General features: G+C 41.1%; 1 protein-coding gene across 1 annotated transcript; it reads left to right on the forward strand.

Moving 5' to 3' along the window:
• Positions 1 to 484: 484 nt before the first annotated feature.
• On the forward strand, positions 485 to 25,445 carry eif2ak2 (eukaryotic translation initiation factor 2-alpha kinase 2). Its single transcript, XM_017722836.2, has 19 exons — positions 485 to 846; positions 5,990 to 6,119; positions 9,120 to 9,256; positions 9,341 to 9,476; positions 11,024 to 11,076; positions 11,305 to 11,454; positions 14,481 to 14,613; positions 14,707 to 14,762; positions 14,853 to 14,955; positions 17,070 to 17,110; positions 17,224 to 17,266; positions 17,385 to 17,461; positions 19,386 to 19,505; positions 19,636 to 19,761; positions 21,976 to 22,180; positions 22,381 to 22,524; positions 23,720 to 23,821; positions 23,941 to 24,003; positions 24,641 to 25,445. Exons 1-19 carry the CDS (start codon positions 743 to 745, stop codon positions 24,776 to 24,778), a joined length of 2,061 nt encoding a protein of 686 aa, XP_017578325.1. The 5' UTR covers positions 485 to 742; the 3' UTR covers positions 24,779 to 25,445.
• The last annotated feature ends 1,364 nt before the right edge of the window (positions 25,446 to 26,809 follow it).

Here is a 26,809-nt window from a genome sequence, read left to right on the forward strand (position 1 = left end):
ATGGATGGATGTTATTTTAGTACATTTGGTTTTGGTGATAAATTCTGTGATTCCACAAACACTTTCTAGAATGACCCTTGCTGCTCTTTCTGTCACACTGATAAATCAGTCATTGTTATCAGATGAATCTATAATTATGCATAGAATTGAATATGAATAGAGTAGAATATGGAATTTTTTCTTCTACATGAATAAAAAAAAAAGTCCAATTTTGCTGTTTTTTTTCTTTGTGAGAAATGACTTTGGACACTTTTTTGAGCTCCAGGAACGCCCAAACTTTAAAAACCACGACTTCTTCTGAGAAGCTGAAATTGCCTTTCCTGTCTGCACCTCATCTGCAGTGAGGCCACGATTTCGAGATCAGGCGGAATCAGCGGCGGCAGGAAGGGGCGCGGGGTCGGTTTATTATTATGAGCATTAATATTCTGCGTTTTGCGCCGTCTGTGAGCGCGTGTGCTGTAACCTCACGCGTCTTCAGCGCCTTCCTGTTCCTGTGTTTATCCGACGTCATCGCCGGTCCCCTAGACGCTGCTGCGCGGCCAGTAATCGAAACTTAAACCAGCCGCTTGAGCAGAAATCAAAAGTAACTCACACGAACAAAACGCCGGGCAGACGGAGGAGCAGCTCGCAGAGAGAGGATCTAACCGGAGACCTCAGCTCGACCTCAGCTGGACCTCAGCTGGACTTTTAACATCCGCGGATTTGGGTTTTTAGCTCCTGGGACGGTTTAGTGTTTTCAGCGATGGCGACTAATTACGTTGGGTCGCTTAACGAGTACGCGCAGAAGAATAACCTGACTGTGAGCTTTGAGGTGGTGGACACACAGGGACCAGATCACATTAAGACGTAAGTTAAGCAGTCAGAGCTGTACAGTGACGGCAGCCCCGCTGTATCTATACAGTCAGAGCCGTACAGTAACAGCAGCCCCGCTGTATCTATACAGTCAGAGCCGTACAGTAACAGCAGCCCCGCTGTATCTATACAGTCAGAGCCGTACAGTAACAGCAGCCCCGCTGTATCTATACAGTCAGAGCCGTACAGTAACAGCAGCCCCGCTGTATCTATACAGTCAGAGCTGTACAGTAACGGCAGCCCCGCTGTATCTATACAGTCAGAGCTGTACAGTGACGGCAGCCCCGCTGTATCTATACAGTCAGAGCTGTACAGTAACAGCAGCCCCGCTGTATCTATACAGTCAGAGCCGTACAGTGACGGCAGCCCCGCTGTATCTATACAGTCAGAGCTGTACAGTAACAGCAGCCCCGCTGTATCTATACAGTCAGAGCCGTACAGTGACGGCAGCCCCGCTGTATCTATACAGTCAGAGCTGTACAGTAACAGCAGCCCCGCTGTATCTATACAGTCAGAGCTGTACAGTAACAGCAGCCCCGCTGTATCTATACAGTCAGAGCCGTACAGTGACGGCAGCCCCGCTGTATCTATACAGTCAGAGCCGTACAGTAACAGCAGCCCCGCTGTATCTATACAGTCAGAGCTGTACAGTAACAGCAGCCCCGCTGTATCTATACAGTCAGAGCTGTACAGTGACGGCAGCCCCGCTGTATCTATACAGTCAGAGCTGTACAGTAACAGCAGCCCCGCTGTATCTATACAGTCAGAGCTGTACAGTGACGGCAGCCCCGCTGTATCTATACAGTCAGAGCTGTACAGTAACAGCAGCCCCGCTGTATCTATACAGTCAGAGCCGTACAGTGACGGCAGCCCCGCTGTATCTATACAGTCAGAGCCGTACAGTAACAGCAGCCCCGCTGTATCTATACAGTCAGAGCCGTACAGTGACGGCAGCCCCGCTGTATCTATACAGTCAGAGCTGTACAGTAACGGCAGCCCCGCTGTATCTATACAGTCAGAGCTGTACAGTGACGGCAGCCCCGCTGTATCTATACAGTCAGAGCTGTACAGTAACAGCAGCCCCGCTGTATCTATACAGTCAGAGCTGTACAGTGACGGCAGCCCCGCTGTATCTATACAGTCAGAGCTGTACAGTGACGGCAGCCCCGCTGTATCTATACAGTCAGAGCCGTACAGTGACGGCAGCCCCGCTGTATCTATACAGTCAGAGCTGTACAGTAACGGCAGCCCCGCTGTATCTATACAGTCAGAGCTGTACAGTGACGGCAGCCCCGCTGTATCTATACAGTCAGAGCCGTACAGTGACGGCAGCCCCGCTGTATCTATACAGTCAGAGCCGTACAGTGACGGCAGCCCCGCTGTATCTATACAGTCAGAGCTGTACAGTAACAGCAGCCCCGCTGTATCTATACAGTCAGAGCTGTACAGTGACGGCAGCCCCGCTGTATCTATACAGTCAGAGCCGTACAGTGACGGCAGCCCCGCTGTATCTATACAGTCAGAGCTGTACAGTGACGGCAGCCCCGCTGTATCTATACAGTCAGAGCCGTACAGTGACGGCAGCCCCGCTGTATCTATACAGTCAGAGCTGTACAGTAACAGCAGCCCCGCTGTATCTATACAGTCAGAGCTGTACAGTGACGGCAGCCCCGCTGTATCTATACAGTCAGAGCCGTACAGTGACGGCAGCCCCGCTGTATCTATACAGTCAGAGCCGTACAGTGACGGCAGCCCCGCTGTATCTATACAGTCAGAGCTGTACAGTAACAGCAGCCCCGCTGTATCTATACAGTCAGAGCTGTACAGTGACGGCAGCCCCGCTGTATCTATACAGTCAGAGCTGTACAGTAACAGCAGCCCCGCTGTATCTATACAGTCAGAGCTGTACAGTGACGGCAGCCCCGCTGTATCTATACAGTCAGAGCTGTACAGTAACAGCAGCCCCGCTGTATCTATACAGTCAGAGCCGTACAGTGACGGCAGCCCCGCTGTATCTATACAGTCAGAGCCGTACAGTAACAGCAGCCCCGCTGTATCTATACAGTCAGAGCCGTACAGTGACGGCAGCCCCGCTGTATCTATACAGTCAGAGCTGTACAGTAACGGCAGCCCCGCTGTATCTATACAGTCAGAGCTGTACAGTGACGGCAGCCCCGCTGTATCTATACAGTCAGAGCCGTACAGTAACAGCAGCCCCGCTGTATCTATACAGTCAGAGCTGTACAGTAACAGCAGCCCCGCTGTATCTATACAGTCAGAGCCGTACAGTGACGGCAGCCCCGCTGTATCTATACAGTCAGAGCTGTACAGTAACGGCAGCCCCGCTGTATCTATACAGTCAGAGCTGTACAGTGACGGCAGCCCCGCTGTATCTATACAGTCAGAGCTGTACAGTAACGGCAGCCCCGCTGTATCTATACAGTCAGAGCCGTACAGTGACGGCAGCCCCGCTGTATCTATACAGTCAGAGCCGTACAGTAACGGCGCCCCGCTGTATCTATACAGTCAGAGCCGTACAGTGACGGCAGCCCCGCTGTATCTATACAGTCAGAGCCGTACAGTGACGGCAGCCCCGCTGTATCTATACAGTCAGAGCTGTACAGTAACAGCAGCCCCGCTGTATCTATACAGTCAGAGCCGTACAGTGACGGCAGCCCCGCTGTATCTATACAGTTAGAGCCGTACAGTAACGGCAGCCCCGCTGTATCTATACAGTCAGAGCCGTACAGTGACGGCAGCCCCGCTGTATCTATACAGTCAGAGCCGTACAGTAACGGCAGCCCCGCTGTATCTATACAGTCAGAGCCGTACAGTGACGGCAGCCCCGCTGTATCTATACAGTCAGAGCCGTACAGTAACGGCAGCCCCGCTGTATCTATACAGTCAGAGCCGTACAGTGACGGCAGCCCCGCTGTATCTATACAGTCAGAGCCGTACAGTGACGGCAGCCCCGCTGTATCTATACAGTCAGAGCCGTACAGTGACGGCAGCCCCGCTGTATCTATACAGTCAGAGCCGTACAGTGACGGCAGCCCCGCTGTATCTATACAGTCAGAGCCGTACAGTGACGGCAGCCCCGCTGTATCTATACAGTCAGAGCTGTACAGTGACGGCAGCCCCGCTGTATCTATACAGTCAGAGCCGTACAGTGACGGCAGCCCCGCTGTATCTATACAGTCAGAGCTGTACAGTGACGGCAGCCCCGCTGTATCTATACAGTTAGAGCCGTACAGTGACGGCAGCCCCGCTGTATCTATACAGTTAGAGCCGTACAGTGACGGCAGCCCCGCTGTATCTATACAGTCAGAGCCGTACAGTGACGGCAGCCCCGCTGTATCTATACAGTCAGAGCCGTACAGTGACGGCAGCCCCGCTGTATCTATACAGTCAGAGCCGTACAGTGACGGCAGCCCCGCTGTATCTATACAGTCAGAGCTGTACAGTGACGGCAGCCCCGCTGTATCTATACAGTCAGAGCTGTACAGTGACTGCAGCCCCGCTGTATCTATACAGTGAGAGCTGTACAGTGACGGCAGCCCCGCTGTATCTATACAGTCAGAGCCGTACAGTGACGGCAGCCCCGCTGTATCTATACAGTGAGAGCTGTACAGTGACGGCAGCCCCGCTGTATCTATACAGTCAGAGCCGTACAGTGACGGCAGCCCCGCTGTATCTATACAGTCAGAGCCGTACAGTGACGGCAGCCCCGCTGTATCTATACAGTCAGAGCCGTACAGTGACGGCAGCCCCGCTGTATCTATACAGTCAGAGCCGTACAGTGACGGCAGCCCCGCTGTATCTATACAGTCAGAGCCGTACAGTGACGGCAGCCCCGCTGTATCTATACAGTCAGAGCCGTACAGTGACGGCAGCCCCGCTGTATCTATACAGTCAGAGCTGTACAGTGACGGCAGCCCCGCTGTATCTATACAGTTAGAGCCGTACAGTGACGGCAGCCCCGCTGTATCTATACAGTCAGAGCCGTACAGTGACGGCAGCCCCGCTGTATCTATACAGTTAGAGCCGTACAGTGACGGCAGCCCCGCTGTATCTATACAGTCAGAGCCGTACAGTGACGGCAGCCCCGCTGTATCTATACAGTCAGAGCCGTACAGTGACGGCAGCCCCGCTGTATCTATACAGTCAGAGCTGTACAGTGACGGCAGCCCCGCTGTATCTATACAGTTAGAGCCGTACAGTGACGGCAGCCCCGCTGTATCTATACAGTCAGAGCCGTACAGTGACGGCAGCCCCGCTTTATCTATACAGTTAGAGCTTGTTGTTCAGTGGCTAGGCTAGCAGTCAGGATTGGTAGAGCACCACAGACGTTCCACTGTTTGTACAGCGCAGAGTACTAAGAGTACTGCAGAGTACAGAGAGTACTGCAGAGTACTGAGAGTACTGAGAGTACTGCAGAGTACTGAGAGTACTGAGAGTACTGAGAGTACTGCAGAGTACAGAGAGTACTGCAGAGTACTGAGAGTACTGCAGAGTACAGAGAGTACTGAGAGTACTGAGAGTACTGCAGAGTACAGAGAGTACTGCAGAGTACTGAGAGTACTGCAGAGTACAGAGAGTACTGCAGAGTACAGAGAGTACTGAGAGTACTGCAGAGTACAGAGAGTACTGAGAGTACTGCAGAGTACAGAGAGTACTGAGAGTACTGAGAGTACTGCAGAGTACTGAGAGTACTGCAGAGTACAGAGAGTACTGCAGAGTACTGAGAGTACAGAGAGTACTGCAGAGTACTGAGAGTACTGCAGAGTACTGCACTATTAGACACATTATTAATGTATTATTAGATTTAGGCCAGAATGCCTCCCAAAGTTACATTCATCTTTTTCAATAGAGAGAAAAATGTAAATGATTACTTCTCTTTGGATTACAGTGTTGTTCTTTTGGCATGAGACCAGAACGTTAGGGTCATTGTTTTACTATATCAAGTATTTTTCTCTTTAAGCGTTTTATAAAGTCCCTGTGAAAGGTTCTGATGGAGATTTTTGACAAGGCCCGTGTCTGTTTGTTTGCTTCATGAGTAAAATTTGATTTTTTTTACATGTTGTATTTCTTATAAATTCACGTTTTATTTATTTAAAACTGTTTATTTTATTACTAGGTTCACTATAAGGGCAGTGGTGAACGGAAAGACCTTTTCCAATGGTGTTGGAGGAAACAAGAAAGAAGCTAAACAAAATGCTGCAAAAAATGCCCTTAGTTTGTTGGAAAGGACGGAACCTGCTAATTCAGTAAGATATTTGGTCGGTTTTGTTAGTCATTGCATTTTTACAATTGGCTTTTAGCTGTCTGGATTTCAGAGTTCATTCTGTGCATTTTGAAACTCTGAGTAAAATCTATTTTTATATGTGGCCAATTGACAATAATCACACTGTTTTTATAGGTTTTCAATTGTGGGTCTCTGCAAATTGCCTTTTACATTAATAATCATGTCTTACTAAAGGTCCTCAGCAAGGGATTTAGATGAGTGAGAAGCAGTCCTGTCAGAAAATCTCAAATAGCACTTAGATTACGTTCACTTTTTATATTTACTTCACTGTGTACGTCACTGACATAATATATTATAAATAGTTCTGGATTCTGTACATAAATACATATTTTTATACATTTAAATATGTTTTATAGCTTTTATTTTCACATAATTTTAATTGATTTTTTCCTTAATAAATCGTATTTATAAATCTTATTTATTATATGAATAGCCCAGAATATAATGGTTTATAATGATGGTTTTGGCCTGGTCAGATTTAAACCCTATAGAGAAGATTTAGTCTCACATTAAATACAAACTAGCTTGGCCATGTTTGACCTGTTTGAAGCCATTAGTGCTGACCGGAAAAATATTGACTGTTTCTGTAAAAGGCTGTCGGCAAATTTACACACAAAACATTTAACATTCACAACAATCAAACATGTAATATGAGTTATGAGAAAATGAAATATGAGAAATGCTCATATTAAGTTCATTAAGTTCTATCTGTTCAATGATTAGTTGATAAGACCATTGAAAGCTTAATGTTTTGTTATTTTGGACTTCTGCTCTGAGGCCACGTTGAAAATCTAGGATTTGTTTCATTTAATCTTAAAAAACAAATGACAAAGTTTTTGAAACATAAATGTAAGAAAGCAAAATGAAGACATTTTCAAGATTGTGCTCTGTTTTTAGGTCATTATATAAATGGAAGCTAATTTGTGACACTGAAACAGTATAATGTGTAATAGACGCCTTAACCCTACTGCATTACACTACTAAAAAAAGGCATCAATATATATTTAAAAATATATTTGTCAAGGAACAAAACATCCTTTGCCATTCTGTAGGTAAATTTCTATTTTGGAAAAGTGAAAGCAGCAGAGTTCACGCCGTAGTTCAGCTGAAACTGACTTCTCATGTAGCTCAGATACTCATGGCCAAGTTTGAGCAGCTATGAAAATGCTGAACAAACTAATTCTCGGTGATGTCTGGCACAAGTTACCGAGAGATAGCCTCCCAGAAATTTGGCTGTTGCCATGGCGATTTTACAGCCATGATTGGTCAGGTGAGTTAATGTAACCTGCTAAAGTTCAAACATGAGACAAAGAAAATAACGTTGCATTTTTGCCATTAAAAAATCGTGTTTGATTGCAGCCCAGCAAGTAATCGCACTTTTATAATGTAATCACTTTTAAAATTTAATCACTTTTATAATGGAATCACTTTTATAATGGAATCACTTTTATAAAGTACAGTCATGTGCCAAAGTTTAGGCGCCCATATTCCTGCTCCATATTTGGTCGTCCTGTCTGGGCCTTTTTTCCTGGTGGATGACCTGGCCAGTTGAGCAGGGTCGAGCTGCAGACCCGCAGCATCGCATTTCCAGCCCCGCACTCTCAGCTCCGGATATGATGTCACGTAAAGGTCAAGAACGGGAGGCGTGCGTACGGATGCTTATTACTGCATTACGTTACAAAAAGCCCTCAGATTCTCGGTGATTACGAAGTATTCTGGCGATGATTACAGTGGCTCCATCCTATGGGAGCTTCTGCTCCACCCTGCTTCCAGGTCTTTGAGGTCTTCAGGTCAGCTGCTGCTCACTGTGCCACGGTCTCGGCTGAAGCTCAAAGGTGACCTGGCCTTTGCTGTTGCTGCCCCGAGACTGTGGAACAGTCTGCCCGGACATTTTAGTCTAGATTAAAACCCTTTTTTTATTGAGTAGCTGTTTTCTCTGTAAACTGATCGTTGCTGTATGTTTCTTTTGTTTTACACTAGATGTCGTCATAAATTTTCCTTGTACGTCACTTTTTGTTAAAGTTTGCTTTATAAATAAATACTTCCTTACAAATCCTTACTTACTTATTTACAGTCGTTCACATAGTGCATTTTGTCATAGACTGTTTACATTTAAAAAAGCTGACAGAACACTGTTATTTAACCCCAGGTTATTAAAATAAAATATAATATTTTTTTATATATTTTGAAATTTTCTTAGCTGTTCTTATTCCTCATTATAAACATGTTACTTTTTCATAAGTTGTAAATAATACGAATATAATGATCTGTTCATCCCCTCATGTTTCAGCAAATCCACATTAATATTTTCATTATCACTTTTATTTTCATTATTATTTTATTTAATTAATCATTTTTTTTTACAGATTCAATCTGAAGAACCATTTCACCAAAAACTATTTAAGCATGAAATGGTTCTATGTAGAACTCATAGTTCTAAACAGAACCATTTTCTTTACTGAAGAACCCTTGAAGAACCTTCATTCATCCTTTTTAAGAGTGTAAGGGCTCAAGCACCAGTAAAAGACACCAAATGATATAAACCAGCTGGTATTAAACACCCATTTAGCCTCAGTGTTCTCCTTCTGTCACAGAAACCACTTTTGGTGCTAAAGACCAAAAATGCTGTGTAACATTCTCTCATGAGGGCAGGAACGTGTAAATGGGGTTCTGAAATGAACCACTAGAAGTGCGGATCAGAAAGTGCGGCACTGCGGGTCTGCAGCTCCATACTGCTGCGCCAGTTTCAGACACAGCAATAAACCACTGTTGACCTACAAAAACAAGTTTACCAAAGCATCTAAAATGGTTTTAATTAGTCCCCCTCAGGCTCATTCTAAAGAGCTTTATTCACCTCTTATTGTCACCAAGTAGCTGAGCCATCAGTGAGTGGCTGAATGAATTTATTTTATTGTATCTCAATTTAATTTGATTTAACTAATTATCTTATTTATTTATGCAGGAAACAAATGACTGCTCATCCGACAGTTTCCCACAGTTGACTCAAGCCAACTATACCTGCTGGCTCAATGAATATGCTCAAAAGAACCGATTAATTTTTAAGCTCACTGAGACACCCAGAATGGACTTCAACACCCAGCAAGTATCAAGTGTTACAATTATCTAATCCATTTACCATAAGCGGTGGAATATTATTAATGCAGTTTTTTTTTTTTATTTCAGATTTTGCTTCTATGCTTGCAAGTATATTTCTGATGATAAAGAATTTCCTGAAGCTGTTTGCAAAGGAAAAAAGGATGCCAAGGAAGCAGCGGCAAAAAATGTTTATGAAGAACTTTTTAAAGAGAGCAAAATTATAGTAAGTCTTTTTCTTTTTCTTTTCAAGATGCAAACCACCTCATGGACCTGGCTTCTAGCTAATTTACTCACATTTAGCAGACTACAGATCCGCCAAAAGGGGGAGCTCTTAGCACTCATTTCATTTTTGTGTATTATGTGAAAATATTCACAAAATATAGACGGTGGTGATGATCGCATCAGTAACTGCGTTTATGTGCACAAACAAGCTCAACCAAGTTCTTAGTTCATACCGAGTTTGCTGACTAAAATCCAAACCAGACTTTGGATTTCTGAGATGTATCTTCTCATTTGCTTTGGTTGGTTTTACACTAAAGTGGAGTGTCCACCTGTACAGAACTAAAGAAAAGGTTAGATTGGTCCGCACCACAAAAGGTCGGTGTGAAAGTAACTGGACCCAACCAAATCAATTCTACATTTGTATGACAGATTAATACATTCATAGTCAAAAATACTATTTACTTAACTACAACATTAAATGGCCCCTTCATGATGCACTCACCTTTGCACATGTATGAGTTTCTCACCATTTTACCACATCACTGTTCCTTTTTTAAATACTCATGATGTCTGCTGCTGACAAAACGTTACAAAACTCTGCTTGAGAGCCATCTAAGCATTTACATGTCCAAATTTATCCTGAGTATTATCGGCCTGGACCACATGTTTTAATGTGCTCTAAGTTTAGGCTGATATCATATTTTAGACTAGGCATTTTAGGCTATGCCCGCGACCCTGACGGAGAAGCGGCTTGGAAAATGGATGGATGGATGGATTTTAGGCTATGTTCATATTGCAATCCTATGTGCTCAATTTACTGCCTAAATCTGATTCTTGTATGGTTGTTCTTTTTATATTCTAATATTGTCCATATCTAACAAAAGTCCCACTGCTGAATTGAACCACAGTGCTGCTCCCAGCATGTTCAGCTGACAAACTTGTCATTTGATGTCATTTGACATCAAAATGTGTAAAACACTAGATTATATTTGGGGGATGAACACAAACTAAAATAACCGAATTTGAATTCCAGCCCTTTTCCTTTGTTATAAGATGACACAATCCTTATTGCCTACCTACTAGCAAGCTTGGCACACCCTCGCACAATGCATAGCAACTACTGGAGACCAGGAAGAATTTGGTCAGTTCTGTAGCCATGTTGAGGAAATGCTGACCTGACATTCAGGATCGAACCGACGCCACTGGAAAAATATCCGCACTTGTGTTTACAGCTGCTTAGGAGAGCAGACTGCGAGACAGGGGCGGAATGTGCAGCAGGAGATCTGCTCTGGCAGTTGACCAGTCAGAACACTGTGCTCATCAGGAGGCAGGGGCTAAAAGACATAAGAGCTCTAACAGAGTGTTTCAGAAAGAGGGTGAATAATGTGTTTTTGGAGCATTTAAGCATGTAAATCTATCCTAGTAGAGCCCAAAAATACAATTATGAACACTGAAAATGAGAATAACAGACTCTGTAGCTGTGAATTTATATTCTGAACCACTGCAGAATTTTGGTGGTGATTTTGATTTTGATCTTTCCTATTGAAGGTCCCTGATGAAAACAGAAATGTGGCACAAAATGCAAATATGCCACTTCTCAGGTAAGTGACTGATTACAGTACTCTGTAGTTAGCAGTGCTTTAGTGCACACACCAGGTTCCTCAGATGAAAACAGTACTTTCCCTTAATGTTATGTAAACGTCTGTGAGGAAAACCTTTCACAAATCATCCTTCACCTGTTCCAAATGCTTTAAGTCATGTTATACCAGTGCCATGGTGATAACTCATCTCAATTTGGTCTTATTTTCTTTTTCTTTGTTTTCTTTTAGCTCTCCCCTGAGCAGCCAGTCTGTTTCTGAGACTGAAAGTGCTACAGGAAGGAAGAATTTCATAGGCATGCTCAACCATTACTGCCAAAAAACAAACCAAGTATTGGACAACAAATTAGTGGCTATAAGAGGTCCTTCACACAATCCTGAGTGAGTATTTAGCCAGATTAGTAAAGAAGTGTTCAATTTATGTTTGTTATGTACTTGAGCTAAAGTACATAAGTAGTTGCTTTTAAAAGTACTTATATATCAATATAAAAATACTATAAAAGTATTATAGCTGTTATTCTTATCTTGCTATATTATATATTAATATATTAAATTATATTATATAATATATTATATTATAACTGCAGACATAAGACATGTAAGATAGCTAGGTACTGTTCGCGGTGCTCATGCTAATGAAGACAAGTTCATCACACATTGATTTCCCAAAAACAAAAGTCGACAACTAGTAAGCCAAGTGGGTGTTTTTAATTGAGACTTGATTTGTGACAGGACTGGATTGCATTCATTCTTTTTTTCCCTCCCAAACCTGGTGACGTGGTATCAGGTCAGTGCCTTCTCTAATAAAGATAGAGGTTAAAGCTTACAAGGCTCAAAAGGTAGAATCATACATCAGAGAATCTGTTGGCATTGGAATATTCAGGAGAAGGCTTGCGCAGTGTTAGCCGGCAGTGAGTTAGCTGACTTGGCTGTACACACATCGGGGCAGATGTGACCATTATGTGTGATTTTTGACAGGGTTAAATTAGAGATGCACTGATGCCACGTTTTCTCTTCCAGTGTTGATCCTCAAGTATCTCCCAATACTGTTACTAATGCTATAAATAGTTAAATCATTAAACAAATGTAACTATTTTCACTGCTGCTTAGCACTGGGGAAAAGGGCAACACTGGCTTAGTTAATAAAAATAACACCTTACTAAACAGACAAAGAGAGGGAGGGAATGAAGCTGGAGGAGACTGACTAAGCTGAATGTTAGAATGTAAGATGAAGGTTAGTGACCGAGGAGAAGGTGAGTGAGTGAGTGAGTGAGTGAGTGAGTGAGTGAGTGAGTGAGTGTGGTTTAAGCATCGAGTTAAATTTGAAGCTGAATTAGTACAGATGTTATTCCTTTAATATCCCCTCGTTTGTCACACTAAGTAAAAAATAATAAACATATTATTCTTGTGCTGTCAAAAATGATAGACTGTTAAACATGACTGCCCAAACTGAGATTGAACCTGCAGCTTATCTAAGAGAGAGAAGAGGTAATATTGCTTGACTTTAATACTTTTGTTTGATCTCTGATCTGTCCAGGTGAACATGTGTGAGTATTTTAATCATGAAAGATCTGTGTTTAATACACTATGAAGAAACAGATCTTCTGTCTGCCAACCTGACCGAATTGATAAAGAGGGTCCAGGGAGATGTTTTGTAATAGCACCAACATTTCTGTTCATTACGGTGCTATTAAAACACATCCTTCTGTAGAAGCCACCAGACCCTCTTACTAATCCATGAATCTCTAATGATGCCTCAGTATAAACTTTAAAAATGAGTTATGTTTATTTACAGTTGTTAGATCCTAATGTCAGCGCGTACTGATCAATGCACAATCCTGGGTCCATGACTATATCATGACCTATGGGGTTCAGGCCTATGGTACGCATAAGGCCTTGGGGCTTGCGTCATTCAGAGGCCTCAGCTGATGCTCATGCATTCATATGGTTAGTCGTAACTCATAGTGACAATGATATCTGATTAGCAATGTTCTAACACTATCTGTGGCTCCATGTTCCTGGACGTCATAAACGTCCTTGGGGGCCCATGTCCACCTAAATCTCTATTTCATCCAATCCTCTATCTCTGATGTCTTGTCGCGTGATCGCGCGATGGTCAGGCCATTTGTGTGTATATAAACGCTGCTATTCTGATTAATAAACGGGAAAAACCTTCTGAATACAGACCTAGTCTCTGTGGTCATTTGAGTTTCCCCCCAGCCAGCTGGACTCTTAGAAGGCTTTTGGTATTGAGGTCAAACCGTAGAACCTAAAACACGATCAAACGGTTCTAACAACCTGGTGTCAGAAGTGGGATGCTGTGTTGGTAAGACTTTTTTTCTTCTTCTGTCTTATTACTCACACAGCATCTCATAGTTAATGTCTGAATGTATTACATAACCCTGTAAAGGCATAAGAAGCCTGAGTTTCTCTTGACACGGGCAGGCTGGGATTCCGCCCCGTGCAGGAAAGGGTTGTTTTGTGCGCACTGAGAGAAAGGAGAGGATCACTCCTTGTCCAAATTGCACTGGTTTACTGTTTTTTTTCCCCCCGTTTTCATGCCTGGGTTAAGCTGAGCACATGCAGTGTTTGTGAACCTGAAGCCTCCCTCCTTCGAGTCATTCATTGTTATCATTTTTGTCATTTTTGTGCCGTGTGTTTTCGTTCTTGTCTGTGTTTTGTTCTTGTAAAAATAGCCATATTTAACAATAGAAACCACATTAATAAACTGATTAAATTTTCTGATGTTTTTATTGTGCACAATAGTTTAAAACAGAACAAAACAGTATGTAGATAAATCTGTGGTAAGTACAGGAAAGCACCTAGCAACTTCTCTGGCTCACCGAAGACGGTACTAAATGTTGATTCACATCAAAATTTCACATCAAAGTCATTGTCTAATACATGCTTACATCTCAGAGTGTCAGACTCTGCAGGAGTTCAGTAAATCTTACAGTCATTCATGCAATCAGTAGCAGCTGCTGATGGGAGCTACTGGCCCATGGTGCTGTCTGGTGCAGCAGACCGACCAAGGCACACCGTAGGCTAGTAAACACTCTAGCCCAGATAGCAGGCTGCTATGCTAAGGGCTAAAACTTAGCTAAAGGCTACGTTATACTCTCTATTGCCATCACCGCTCCAGGATTTAAGTACCAGTATCAGTGATACGATATCTGTATTGGTGCAACCCTAGTTTAATTTTCTAACATGGTCTTCAGTTTTAGGCCTGACTATCAGGCATTTGATTTACAAAATACCTCAAACACTGTTACTCCATAAAGTTCAGTTCTAAAAGAGCAGTGGTGCTTGGCCCTAGTTACAGTTAGTGAGCTATGATTGTACACTAAACATTCATATTGTGTCATATTCATGAAATATATTTAGTAAGGCTCAATTTCGTCTTCCAGATTCGTGTACAAGGCTGTTATAAACAAAACAGAATACCCTGAAGGACAAGGGAAGACTGCAAAAGAGGCCAAACAGAATGCAGCCCAGCTAGCTTTGAATGTGCTTCGTGAACAGTCTGATTGGAACAGTCAGGTAATTATAAACAAGCTACAAAATGACATTTGTTTTCATTTTGAAATGATGAACTTCCACAATGCACGTTATTCATACAGTTGTTTTTAACAGAGTTCATTTATGTCGTCTGTCTCTGAAGATGAGTCCCAGTCACAAATCTCTGTGAAGTAAGTTTGACTCAAAATTGTTGTCCTGTGAATTCAGTGATATCAGAGTTGCTTCTGTTTAACAGCTGTTGTGTCACTTTCTTGATGTAGTGAGTCTAAAGATGATGAAAGTTCAGTAAAGGCTGAAAGTCAGAGTACAAGTTATATTGTCTTCAAAAACTCATCTGTTCCTATGACAAACATCAATAGCCCTGTAAGTACTTCAGAAATATAATCAAAAATACAAAGTGTGATGACTGTGTATGTCACCAAAAGTGATGGGACACAAAAAAGAAAAATCCCCAAACTTTTCTTTATTCAACAGAATATTGAGACATATTACCCAAGGAGTATTACATTTTGAATTTGAACTGAAATTTAAACTTAACTGGATTTTGACATGACAAGGTAACACGCCCCTTTATATACACTGCCTTAGAGAGCCCCGAGACTGAGAATGACTAGAAAATAGTCAGCAGTTATCTGTGTTAGCCTTAAAATGTGATAGTTTAATATATGTAAAACAAGCCAGAGGAAAAGTTTTATTTTTAACCTTATCAAATAAAACCCCTGACAGACAGACAGACAGACAGACAGAGAAGACAGGGAATATTTATGCACTTGGATAAGATGCAAAATGGCACTAGATCAATTGCACCACCTAGTTGTTCTAGTAGAGAGAAAGACTTCTGGGGCTTTAACTCTACATTATGTGATTGACTTGATTTTCAAAAACCAAATCAAGATGCTCCGGTCTGTCACTGTCTACATTTACATAATATTTACTTTATATCAGTGAGCATACAGACACCGTAGTGGTCTATAACATTGAACATAAAGTTTGCTGTTTTGAGAAGGTAAATACATCATGAACAATGAAGTTATCACACATGTCCTTAATGTTGGCTAGCTTGTTGCCAGCTGACGCAATTCCAAGCTTTGGCTTCCCACTTCCAATGCAAGTCGAATGCAGCATGAGGACTGCCAGCCTAGGATGACCCAAAAGCCTTTATCCCTGCACATTTAGGGTGCATTCAAAACTCAAGAAATGGCTATCAGGCTATTCAATTAAACACACTAGAAAGACGAGATATTTAATGTTCAAACAGATAAACTTTATTGTTTTTTGCAAATATTCACTCATTTTGAATTTGATGCCTGCAACACGTTCCAGAGAAGTTGGGACAGGGGCGTGTTTCCCACTGAGTTACATCACCTTTCCTTAAACACTCAATAAGCATTTGGGAACTGAGGACACTGATTGTTGAAGCTTTGTAGGTGGAATTCTTTCCCATTCCTGCTTGATGTACAGCTTCAGCTGCTCAGCAGTCCGGGGGTCTCCGCTGTCGTATTCTGAGCTTCATAATGTGCCGCACATTTTCAGTGGGAGACGGTCTGGACTGCAGGCAGGTCAGTCTAGTACCCGCACTCTTTTACTACGAAGCCACGCTGTTGGAACACGTGCAGAATGTGGCTTCGCTTTGCATGGCAGAGTTTTAACCTGCACTTGTAGACGGAGCGACGAACTGAGTTCACTGACAGTGGTTTTCCGAAGTGTTCCTGAGCCCATGTGGGAATATCCGTTACAGAATGATGTGGGTTTTTAATGCAGAGCCGCCTGAGGGGTCGAAGGTCACGGGCATTCAGTGTTGGTTTTCTGCCTCGCTGCTTACCTGCAGAGATTTCTCCAGATTCTCTGGATCTTTTGATGATATTATGGACTGTAGATGATGAAATCCCTAAATTCCTGCAGTTGCACGTTGAGAAACGTTGTTCTTAAACTGTTGGACTATTTGCTCACGCAGATGTTCACTAAGTGGTGAACCTCGCCCGTCCTTGCTTGTGAACGACTGAGCCTTTCAGGGACGCTCCCTTTATACCCAATCATGACCCTCACCTGTTTCCAATTAACCTGCTCACCTGTGGAATGTTCCAAACAGGTGTTTTTTGAGCATTCCTCAACTTTCCCAGTCTTTTGTTGCCCCTGTCCCAACTTCTTTGGAACGTGCTGCAGGCATCAAATTCAAAATGAGTGAATATTTGCAAAAAACAATAAAGTTTATCCATTTGAACATTAAATATCTCGCCTTTGTAGTGGATTCAATTGAATATAGGTTGAAAGGAATTTGCAAATCATCGTCTTCTGTTTTTATTTATGTTTTACACAACGTCCCAACTTCACTGGAATTGGGGTTGTACAAGAAAAACAGCAGTAAAACCATATTTACACCAAACTGCATGTCCCAGTACATTTGGTGAAGTAATGTATTTCTTTACTAGAAATAAACAATTATGCAATGTTAATATTTTAGTATGCTAATATTGTAGGGACCTAAACCAAGCCCCTCAGATGTTAAGCCAAAAATAAAGTAAGTACTTTTGTACTTTTGTATTTCAATTTCTTTATTTTACCAAAACAATGCCTTCATTTTGTGCTTGATTGTTTTCTTTAACTAGTTTTGTTTTACGTCCCCTCTTTTAGATTGGCGGCGAATTTCCAAGGTTCACCGATCAGAAATGAAGAGGTATTAAGTCGAAAACATCCAGAAATATTTTAATGTAGCAAATACTTTACTGCTTTAAGGTATATTATATATTATATATTATATATATATATTATATCTCCCCTCCTAATTGCCAAAGGAAGCACCCAGGACAAATAACCCCAGCGTGATACAACCTTCAACAAAGGGAGCTACAGCCTCATCTGTAAAATCAAGGTAATTAATCTAAGTGTGGTCCTTTGTTGGAGCCGTCAGTGATATTTTGTGTGGTTCTGTTGTATTTGCAAATAAATTTAAGATAAACAGTGGCCCCCAAAATATGAGGACACTTTAACCATTTAAACATGAGTAAATTTTAATAAAGTTCTTTACATTGCTTCATAAAAAGCTTAATAAAATGATATTCATTGAAAAAAAAGATTTTCGCATAACATCAACCTTTGTGTGGAGAAAGCTTAGAGGAAAATTCCGACCAGACTGCACTAAAGTTACACAGAGATTTTGTTATCCTGTGTACATATTAGCAGGCCCAGCGTGACAGGTGACCAGTCATTTCCTTTAGGAGTCTGAGATCAGTAGCTGTGATGTTGCAGCACGGAGACAGGACGGCAGATGGCAAATCAAGTTGAGGTTTTCCCAGCTTTATGCAGACAGTATGACATGGTCAGGCGAAAGTCTCAATGATGGGCTCAGACTAATTCCTCAGACGAATTGTTGATATGGGGTGAGGTGGGGGTGGGGCGTCTGAGGTTGCCAGTCACACCTCTCAGTTTTTTCTTTTTACCCACTTTTCGTTGCTTTTACTAGTAGTATTGCATGAAAAATGTAAGAGAAATTAACACACTTTTAAACTTGTACTGCATTTCGTATTTTAAACAAAATCATGGTACGTATATGGAAAACATTGTAATATTTTATTAATATAATATGATATAGTATTAGTGAAGAAAAATCAAACAATATTGCTTGTGGCAAAACATCTACCTGCATGAAGGAATTGACTGAGGAAAATGAGATACACCAACCCCCATTATTGAAATGAATTTAGCAAACATTAAGCCTCCAGATTTCATATATAATGATAAATATAATTAACATTGAATTGTGCTCACCAGAGCTTCTTTTTTTATAGTAGTTGGAATAAAAATAGTTAAACTGGATTAAACTAGAGTTTTCGTATAAATGCTAATCAATGCCAAAGTGCCTGTGGTTGAATGAAACCTTATTGACGAGTGACTGTCAACAAGTAATGAACTTGCCCCAGGCCTGCGGCAATCCTTAATGTTGAACCTTGCAAGAGTGCAGCTACAAAGACATTTTGATGTAAACACACAGATGTCTGCAGGCAAGTTGCTCAAATGATAAGTCTGAATATGCTAATTTTATGATAATGATCAGTCTGAAACGAAAAAGCAGCCTTTTTACCGTAAAGAAACTTCTGCTGGAATGATCTACTGAAAATAACTACCACTTGGTGTGACATTTTGCTTTCCATCACAATGAACCTGGTACACGGCACAAATGATCTAATCGTTTTTTGAGGCTATTGAAATTTCAGGTTGTGGTTGTTTTGATCGATTGTTAATTTTCATGGTAAAAAATCATTCTCTAAGATCTTGAGTATAATATTTGAGTATCTTCAGATAACAAGTTAATGGGATGTGAAACATAGGTTATTGTTCTGTTAACTTATTAGAAGTTCAATTAACTTAGAACATCAAGTCTATTTTTACAACTTTCTATTAATGCCTCATATTTGATTTTTTATTTATTTTTTTATTTATATTATTAGAGTTTTAGACTAAAGTACAAATATGTGATTTGGTATGATAGCAATTTAATGACAATGAAGGCTGGGTTAGACTTGATCATTGTTCTTTAAACTCTACTTGTTAGGCCCGAGCCCCTCTTAGACCATGAATAACTGCTTTTTTTATCTTTACTGCCAGTGGTACTGTGTGTGTGTCATTTAGGACTTAGATGTCCATGAAATTGTGTAAGATCTAGAAAGGAATGGTTTATAAATTGATATTAGTGGTGAACTAGTAGTCTTTCAGTGCAACAAGTAAATAAGTGTTAGATAATTCTGAATAACATTTTGTCAAAAACCTTATCTTAGAACATGATTCTGTTGTTGTAGGTTTTTAGAAGATTTCGAGTCAATAAGCTCAATTGGCACAGGAGGCTTTGGTTGTGTTTTCAAGGCCAGAAAAAAACTTGAGAAAAAGTATTATGCTGTGAAGATCGTGAAGCGGACAAGGTAAGTAAATGAGTAAATAATTCCACTATTATTATCTTGTAGTTTCATTTGTATCATAATATGCACCGTTCCCCCTATTTGATATATTTAGTTTCTAAATAATTGTATGTATGCACTTAAAATTCCTTAGTAAATCTGTCCGAGAGGTGGAAGCTTTGGCAGATCTTTCACACTCTAACATAGTGCGTTACTTCACATCATGGACTGAGGAGACTGCTTACAGATCTGAGTCCTCAGACAGCTTCAGCATCTCAAAGTAATTCACTGCACACCGATCCTCATTTACACATTCATCAGCACTCACTCACTCACTTGTTTACTGTAATAAACTATGGTGAAGACCAACTGTCAAAATTGGGTACTAAGTAACTTTGTAACGATTCAGTGGTTGTATGAGGTCGTAATTTGAAATTCATATTAAATGCAGTGAAAGAGACCCTTGCCTACAGAAAAAAAGACTCTTGGCCCCTCCCAGTACTCCATGTGATTTTGCTTTGTTTTGCTCTTGTCCATGTGCTTTCTTTGTTTTGATTCTTCTCTGCCCTGCCCCCTTGTTTCTTGACTATGCCTTTGATCTCACCTGTGTTGTCCACCGGTGTATTGTTAACCCTTGTTGTTTCCCTGCATTTAAGCCCTGTTTTCCCCTGTGAGTTTGCTGGTCTTTGTATTGTTTGAAGTATTCTCATGTGGTGTTTTGTTTATTCCGGTTTCTGTTGTTTGTTTATACTGTGTTTCTTTCATTATGTCTGTTCCCCGTTCTTTACGTGTTGGCTCTGTGACCCTGGACTGTCTTGACCCTGATTTTGGATTTGCCCATAATAAATCTTGCTTCTCTCAGTGTTTGCGTCCGCCTCCTCATCGCTCCCAAATGTTACACCAGTAGCCAGACCCTACAGAGTCCTGTAACTCAAACAGTGCTTGTATTGCTCTCATGTCTTGAATAGATGTTTGTGGTGATGTTGTGGACTTAGCTGACACTGGCAGTAGTATTCTAAAGCTAGGCAAGCAAGTGGTAGAAGTGGTCAGTAGAGAGCAGCAACCAGCCCCCTCTACTGGCCAAAACAAGCACAACACAAGACGTCTGCCAGTCTTCTTTGCTGGAGGGTTTTCTTAGGACTTTCCAGTGTGCTTTAAATTCATATTTAAAAACAGGCACATTTCTGGGGGCATCTCCAGCCATGGCCAGGCCACCAAAACGCGAGCAGTGCCCAGGAAAGTGGAGATGCTTGGTCACCCTACTCTACAGCCCTACATTTTTAGCCAAAGTACCTTTTTGGCATTATTTTTCCGTCCTTGTAGTTAACCCAATATCTGATTATGAACTCTTACAGATACTTCAAATATCAAAATTAGTCAAATTCATATCCCTAATTGTTACATTTTTGTACCAGTTTTACAGTTAATCTTTCAGTAAACATTTCAATTGAAAACAATGGAAGGTCTGGAATGTCCACCAGAACACCAGGCTGGGATGTCCGAGATGGTGACTCCAAGGTATCCCAGGCAATGGGCCATAGCAGCCATTCTGGCCATGGACAGATTCCACACTCTGGCTTGAAAAAGTATTACTCACACAATGTGAGACAAATGAGATCAGGTCTAGCAAGTATTTTTATTCTGTTAAGTAAAGTACAAAAATACAGATACAAAAAGAGGAAACGATTTAACTTCTTGCTCTCATCAGTGCGCATGAAGACTTTCTAAAGAGACAGCAACTACAGGATATACAGACTGTAACATGGAGCGATGTGGAGGCAACCGCATGTGCAGAGAAAAGCAAGATTTATTCAGGGCAAATGCAGGGTTGTGGTCATAACAGTCCAGGTTCAGGGAGCCAACACGGAAAGAGCGGGGAACAGACATAACGTAAAAATGCACACACAACGGAGCCGGAAAACACCAAAAGATCAAACACCTCACTACAGACAATACATACATACCTCATACATACAAAGACCAGCACAGACCAGGGCAAACAAGGGGCTTATATAGCACAAGGGATTACAAGACACAGGTGGAAAACAGGTGGAAACAATCAGGGTCGAAGTTAAGAAACAAGGGGGCAGGACAGTGAAGTATCAAAACAAAGAAGCACGTGGATGACCGGTACGTAAACACAAGGCACATGGGGGGGAGTGGGAGGGGCCAATCGTGACACAGACATAAGTCAAATACGTAAAAAGTTGCAGAGTAGAGCACATTACCATCCGTATGAGGTCTTAATCTTAACTCCTTGTTTCAGAAACAAGCTACTTTTTATCAACATGTGCTCTGAAATATTTTGGATGTATTTGACTTAATTGAGTATATTGCAGTGAGTACCCAAGTAGTGATCTCAGTATTTGAATACTGGCACTTATCTGAGTACTCCAGTACCCTAGTGTAAGCTACACAGCACAGCAAATTATTAAAATCTGTATAAAATGCAAATCATTTTATTAATGCATATGCCTCTTTGACTCTTTTTAAGTTCTAGCAGTGGTTCAGCATCAGAGTACCTCTACATTCAGATGGAATTTTGTGAGGAGAAAACTCTGTATGAGTGGATTGATGAAAGAAACTCTCACGCTGAAAAACAGCTAGAACGAAGGCAAGACGCATTACAGATCATGAAGCAGGCCCTGGAGGCAGTGAAATATATCCATTCCAAGTCCATCATTCACAGGGACCTGAAGGTATCCCACTCTCTAGCTTCAGTATATGCTAATATAACATTGTATGCAAATTTTATTGTCACTGTGTAATATTGGTGAAATCTGTAGGAAAGGATATTCACATAAGAAAGCTACTGAAGTTTTATAACAACTGATTTATACTACTGTTGCTGTTCTTACTACAATTATGACTCATCAAGGTGTTCATTCATTTAATTCAGCCGAAAAACATAATGTTTGCCAAGGATCAAGCAGTGAAGGTTGGAGACTTTGGTCTCGCTACAGCAGCAGAGGGAGACGATGATGGAGGTCGACTGGAACGGACAAAGCGTACAGGAACCTATAATTACATGAGCCCAGAGCAGGTGGGTCAATCATTCACTGTGAATTTCTAGGTATATTATGTCATATCAAAGTAATATAAATAGTATAGTAAGTATCAAAATGTAAAAAAGTACATTGCAAATACAGAGAATGACATACAATCTAATTACTGAATTACACTACTGAACTTCAGTAGCAGTTTGCTGATCTTTGCTTTCATTTTTTTTACAATGTTCTTTTGCTTCTGTTTTATATTTTAACACATTTTACCATTTTTACAAGAAGGCATTCATCTTAAGTGTCCATTGGTCAACTGATTTTGGAGGGACTGATCCTCTTATACTTCTTATACCTCTTATACACTCCGTGACTCGTGACCCGTGACCCATGAAACTTCCCCCCAACATGGTGTATTTTCCGTTATATCATTTAAATTATTAATATAATACATGTTTGGGTCAAAGTAGTTCCTGAATGGAATTTTGTGAGGGTGAAGTCTGACCTGTTTATATGAGGTTGAGACACTCTTGTAGCCTTTAGAAAGTCTAAATCTTAATTCCTTTTGTAGTGATCAAAAATAAGCGACTGGTTTTGTGTTTAATCTCAATCACTATAATCACTACATGGATTTTAAGTGCCTGTAGTCTGCATTTCTCATTAATAAAACATGTGGCGGTGGTAGCACCTTGTATCTGGCAGCAGTTAGTCGCAATGTCCTCTCTTTTCTGTGGAACTCAGGGCCTGTGTTGGGATAACATAGAACAAAGCAAAGCTTTATAATAATTTGATTACTGTTTCCTGCAGTGGCACAATGTGACACATGCAAAGCAAAAATGATAGTAGAAAATCAAAGAGCTGGGGTGTGCATTTCATTCATTTAGATATTTAAGTGTCTGTAAAAGTTGATATATGGATATTCAGTTAAATGCAGAGAAGGCAAAAGAAGCAACAAAAAGGAGGAAAAAAGGATTTTGGCCAGAATTGATCACAGGTTTCTCCGCAGTTCATGATGTAGCAACATGTTATTTTGTCCAATAACTATATTTTCACTGCGCCTGGACTTAGCGAACATCACCTAGAAAAAGTCACATCAGAGTTGCCGTCCGTAAGCTAAAGCCATTAAAACTTTTGACAACATTAACTCCGTGTTGTATGTTTAAGTTCAGTTTGGTTGGTGAACACAAAAACAAAGAATGGTCCTGTATACACTGACTAACTTTTCTTTATGTTACTTAGAGAAGTCACTGCTCATATGACAAAAAGGTGGATATTTTTGCTCTGGGCCTTATTTACTTTGAGCTGCTTTGGTATCTTGGAACAAAGAATGAAAAAGAAAAGGTTGGTAAAATAATAGAGCTCTGTATGGCGTTAGTGTACAATTAAATCATTCAGTTAATTGATCATCTAAAATATATCGCATGAATTAAATAAATATACATTAACATGTCCATTTTTAGATCTGGGATGATATAAGAAGTAAGAAGCTTCCAAAAGGGTTCGGTGAGAAGTTTGAATTTGAGGTGAGTGTACCTTTGTCTTTGCAGGTGGTTTTCAGGTGTGCTTAATACCTCCTTTGAATTATGATGTTGATTATTATTAGTAGTATTATAAGAACAGAATTAATGAAACATTAACATTAGTAATACAATGAAAACATAGATAAGGTGTATTATGTATATATACACACACATATATACATTATGTGTACACACACACACACAGATATATATATTTCTAGAGAGAGAGAGAGAGAGAGATAGATAAAGTACTATATAGATATTATAGTTATGTCTGTTTGTATTTTACAAAAGTAAAATAAATGCACAAGACAGAAAAATAAGCAGTGATTCTATGGGTGTCTGTGCGTTTGCCCAGTATTACTTGTGGTTATCCTCCACTGCCTGGTTTGAATAATCAATACTAATTATGTTACACGTGCTGGTGACAGCATTTAACAAATCCATGCAATAGCTGGAAGTGTCCAGGAGGAGTCTGGAACCAAGCTTTGCTCTTCATAGAACATATTAACTACTTTTTCTAAATAGGATAAGATAAGACATGCGCACACACAGTCAAATGAACAATGGAAACTGCACAAGTCGAGTGTAACTGCAAATCAATGAAAGGCTGTCCGTGTCATTCTGATTTGTTAAACAGCACAAGCTAATCAAACAAATGCTGTGTGACAAACCCGGCGACCGACCAGATGCCAGTGAGCTGCTCACAAAGCTGGACCGGAGCTCAGCAGTCATTCAGCGGGATCGCAGTGAGAACAGAGAAAACCGGACATACTGATGCCGCACATAATCCTGTCAACACCGTGACCAGTGTTGCAGTTCAGTCATGTTGAAAAGCCACATGTAATTTCAGACACTTTAATGTATTTAATATATCAAATACATGTGTAAGGAAGTACTATTTAAGCAGTCCTTTAAGAAAATAAGTAACACTGGGAACCATCTGACACATCTTAGGTTATTATTTGACAGATTATTAATTATGTAATTTTTAAAAAAGATTAAGAATCTTGTAGCATTTCTGTGGTGGTGTTCTGTGATGATCATTTCCCGTTCGTGTTGCTGGTTCAATTCCCTGGGCTGACATGACATGATCTGAAGTGCCCTTGAGGAAGGCGATTTCCCAAGCACTGTGGATAGATCTGCCCACTGCTCTGGGCAAGTGTGCTTACTGCCCCCTAGTGTGTGTGCCTTCACTAGTGTGTATATGGGTGTTTCACTGCACAGATGGGTTAAATGTGGAGGTGTATTTCCCTGTTCTGGGATCAATAAAGGGTAATTTGTTATTATTAAGCTTATATAAGATTGGAGTAATGTTGATAATCAGGTTGAGATGGTTTGGACATGTGTTGAGGAGGAATAGTGGATATATTGGTCAAAGAATGTTGGAGATGGAGCTGCCGGGCAGAAGGAGAAGAGGTAGACCTCAGAGAAGGTTTATGGATGTAGTGAAGGTGGACATGGAGATGGTTGGTGTGAAAGTAGAGGAGGCGGTGGATAGGGCAAGATGGAGGCAGATGATCCGCTGTGGCGACCCATAAAGGGAGCAGCCGAAAGAAGAATAAAGAATATAATAAATATGAACAAATTGGTTAATCATTACCTGGTTCAGTAGTGATATGGTAATTCTGTTAGTTAACATGTTTAAAGGGTTTTTTGTGATTGAAGTCATTGTTGTGGACATGAGTACACAGATCAGGCATGACATTATGAGCATCTCCTTGTTTCTGCGCTCACTGTCCACTTTATCAGCTCCACTGACCGTATAGCTGCACTCTGTAGTTCTACAGTTACAGACTGTAGTCCATCTGCTTCTCTGATACTCTGTTACCCTGTTCTTCAGTGGTCAGGACCCCCATGGACCCTCACAGAGCAGGTACTGTTTGGGTTGTGGGTCATTCTCAGCACTGCAGTAACACGGGTGTGGTGGTGGTGTGTTAGTGTGTGTTGCGCTGGTACAAGTGGATCAGATACAGTAGTGCTGCTGGATTTGTGCAGGTTCTTTTTTTTTGGGTACATCACATCGTTCCCACTGTATAAAGTCTTCCACAAGTTGTAATTTTATCATTTTTCTCTGCATGCTGTTATTGTTTTTTTTTTATATCCATCTTTTATCTATTTATGGTTCATTATTTGAGTTTTAAGTTTGTCCTTTGAATGTTAAGCCTTTGCACATTAATGTTTAAGTAGCCATTACCGTTATAGCCTAACTGATTTCTTGCTTATCCTGTCCTATCGTTGAGAAACTCACATTTCTGTCATGCTCAGGAAAATGAGAAAAGTCAATCGGGAGTCTCCTTTTCAACTTGATTCATTTTCTTGTCCATTTATCAGGTGAAGTCAGTCATTAGCAAGTATGATCATGTGATGCTTTACTAGCATTTTAATTGGTGGTTTGAGAAAGTTATAACTGGTTGTTAGTTAGGTTGTGTTGAGCACAGCCTGTACAGCGACACCAAAGAAAGTAAGTAAGGGTTTTATTTCATTTGGTTGAGAAATTGGTATGTTTTGTAAACTGTTTGTGTCTCTGGAAACATGTAAGGTGAAGTATAGAAGCTAAGAGGATCTGTTTGAAGACTGGATGGTAAAGCTTTAGAAACTGCACTTTAGAGGCGGTCTCTGACTGAGGCGGTCTCTGACTGAGGCGGTCTCTGACTGAGGCGGTCTCTGACTGAGGCGGTCTCTGACTGAGGCGGTCTCTGACTGAGGTGGTCTCTGACTGAGGCGGTCTCTGACTGAGTCTTTATGAAAAGTGGTACCTCTCAATGCTGGTACCTCTGGATGCACAGTGATGTAACTGAGGGTGTTG

This window comes from Pygocentrus nattereri, chromosome 5, assembly GCF_015220715.1.
Source record: "Pygocentrus nattereri isolate fPygNat1 chromosome 5, fPygNat1.pri, whole genome shotgun sequence".
NCBI lineage: Eukaryota > Metazoa > Chordata > Actinopteri > Characiformes > Serrasalmidae > Pygocentrus > Pygocentrus nattereri.

Excerpts from the sequence above, each read along its gene's own strand:
- eif2ak2 (XM_017722836.2), top strand. The coding sequence starts at position 743 with ATGGCGACTAATTACGTTGGGTCGCTTAACGAGTACGCGCAGAAGAAT. Across the intron at positions 14,614-14,706 it reads AGTCTGATTGGAACAGTCAG|AGTTCATTTATGTCGTCTGT; the intron begins GTAATTATAAAC and ends TGTTTTTAACAG. Across the intron at positions 23,822-23,940 it reads CAAAGAATGAAAAAGAAAAG|ATCTGGGATGATATAAGAAG; the intron begins GTTGGTAAAATA and ends GTCCATTTTTAG.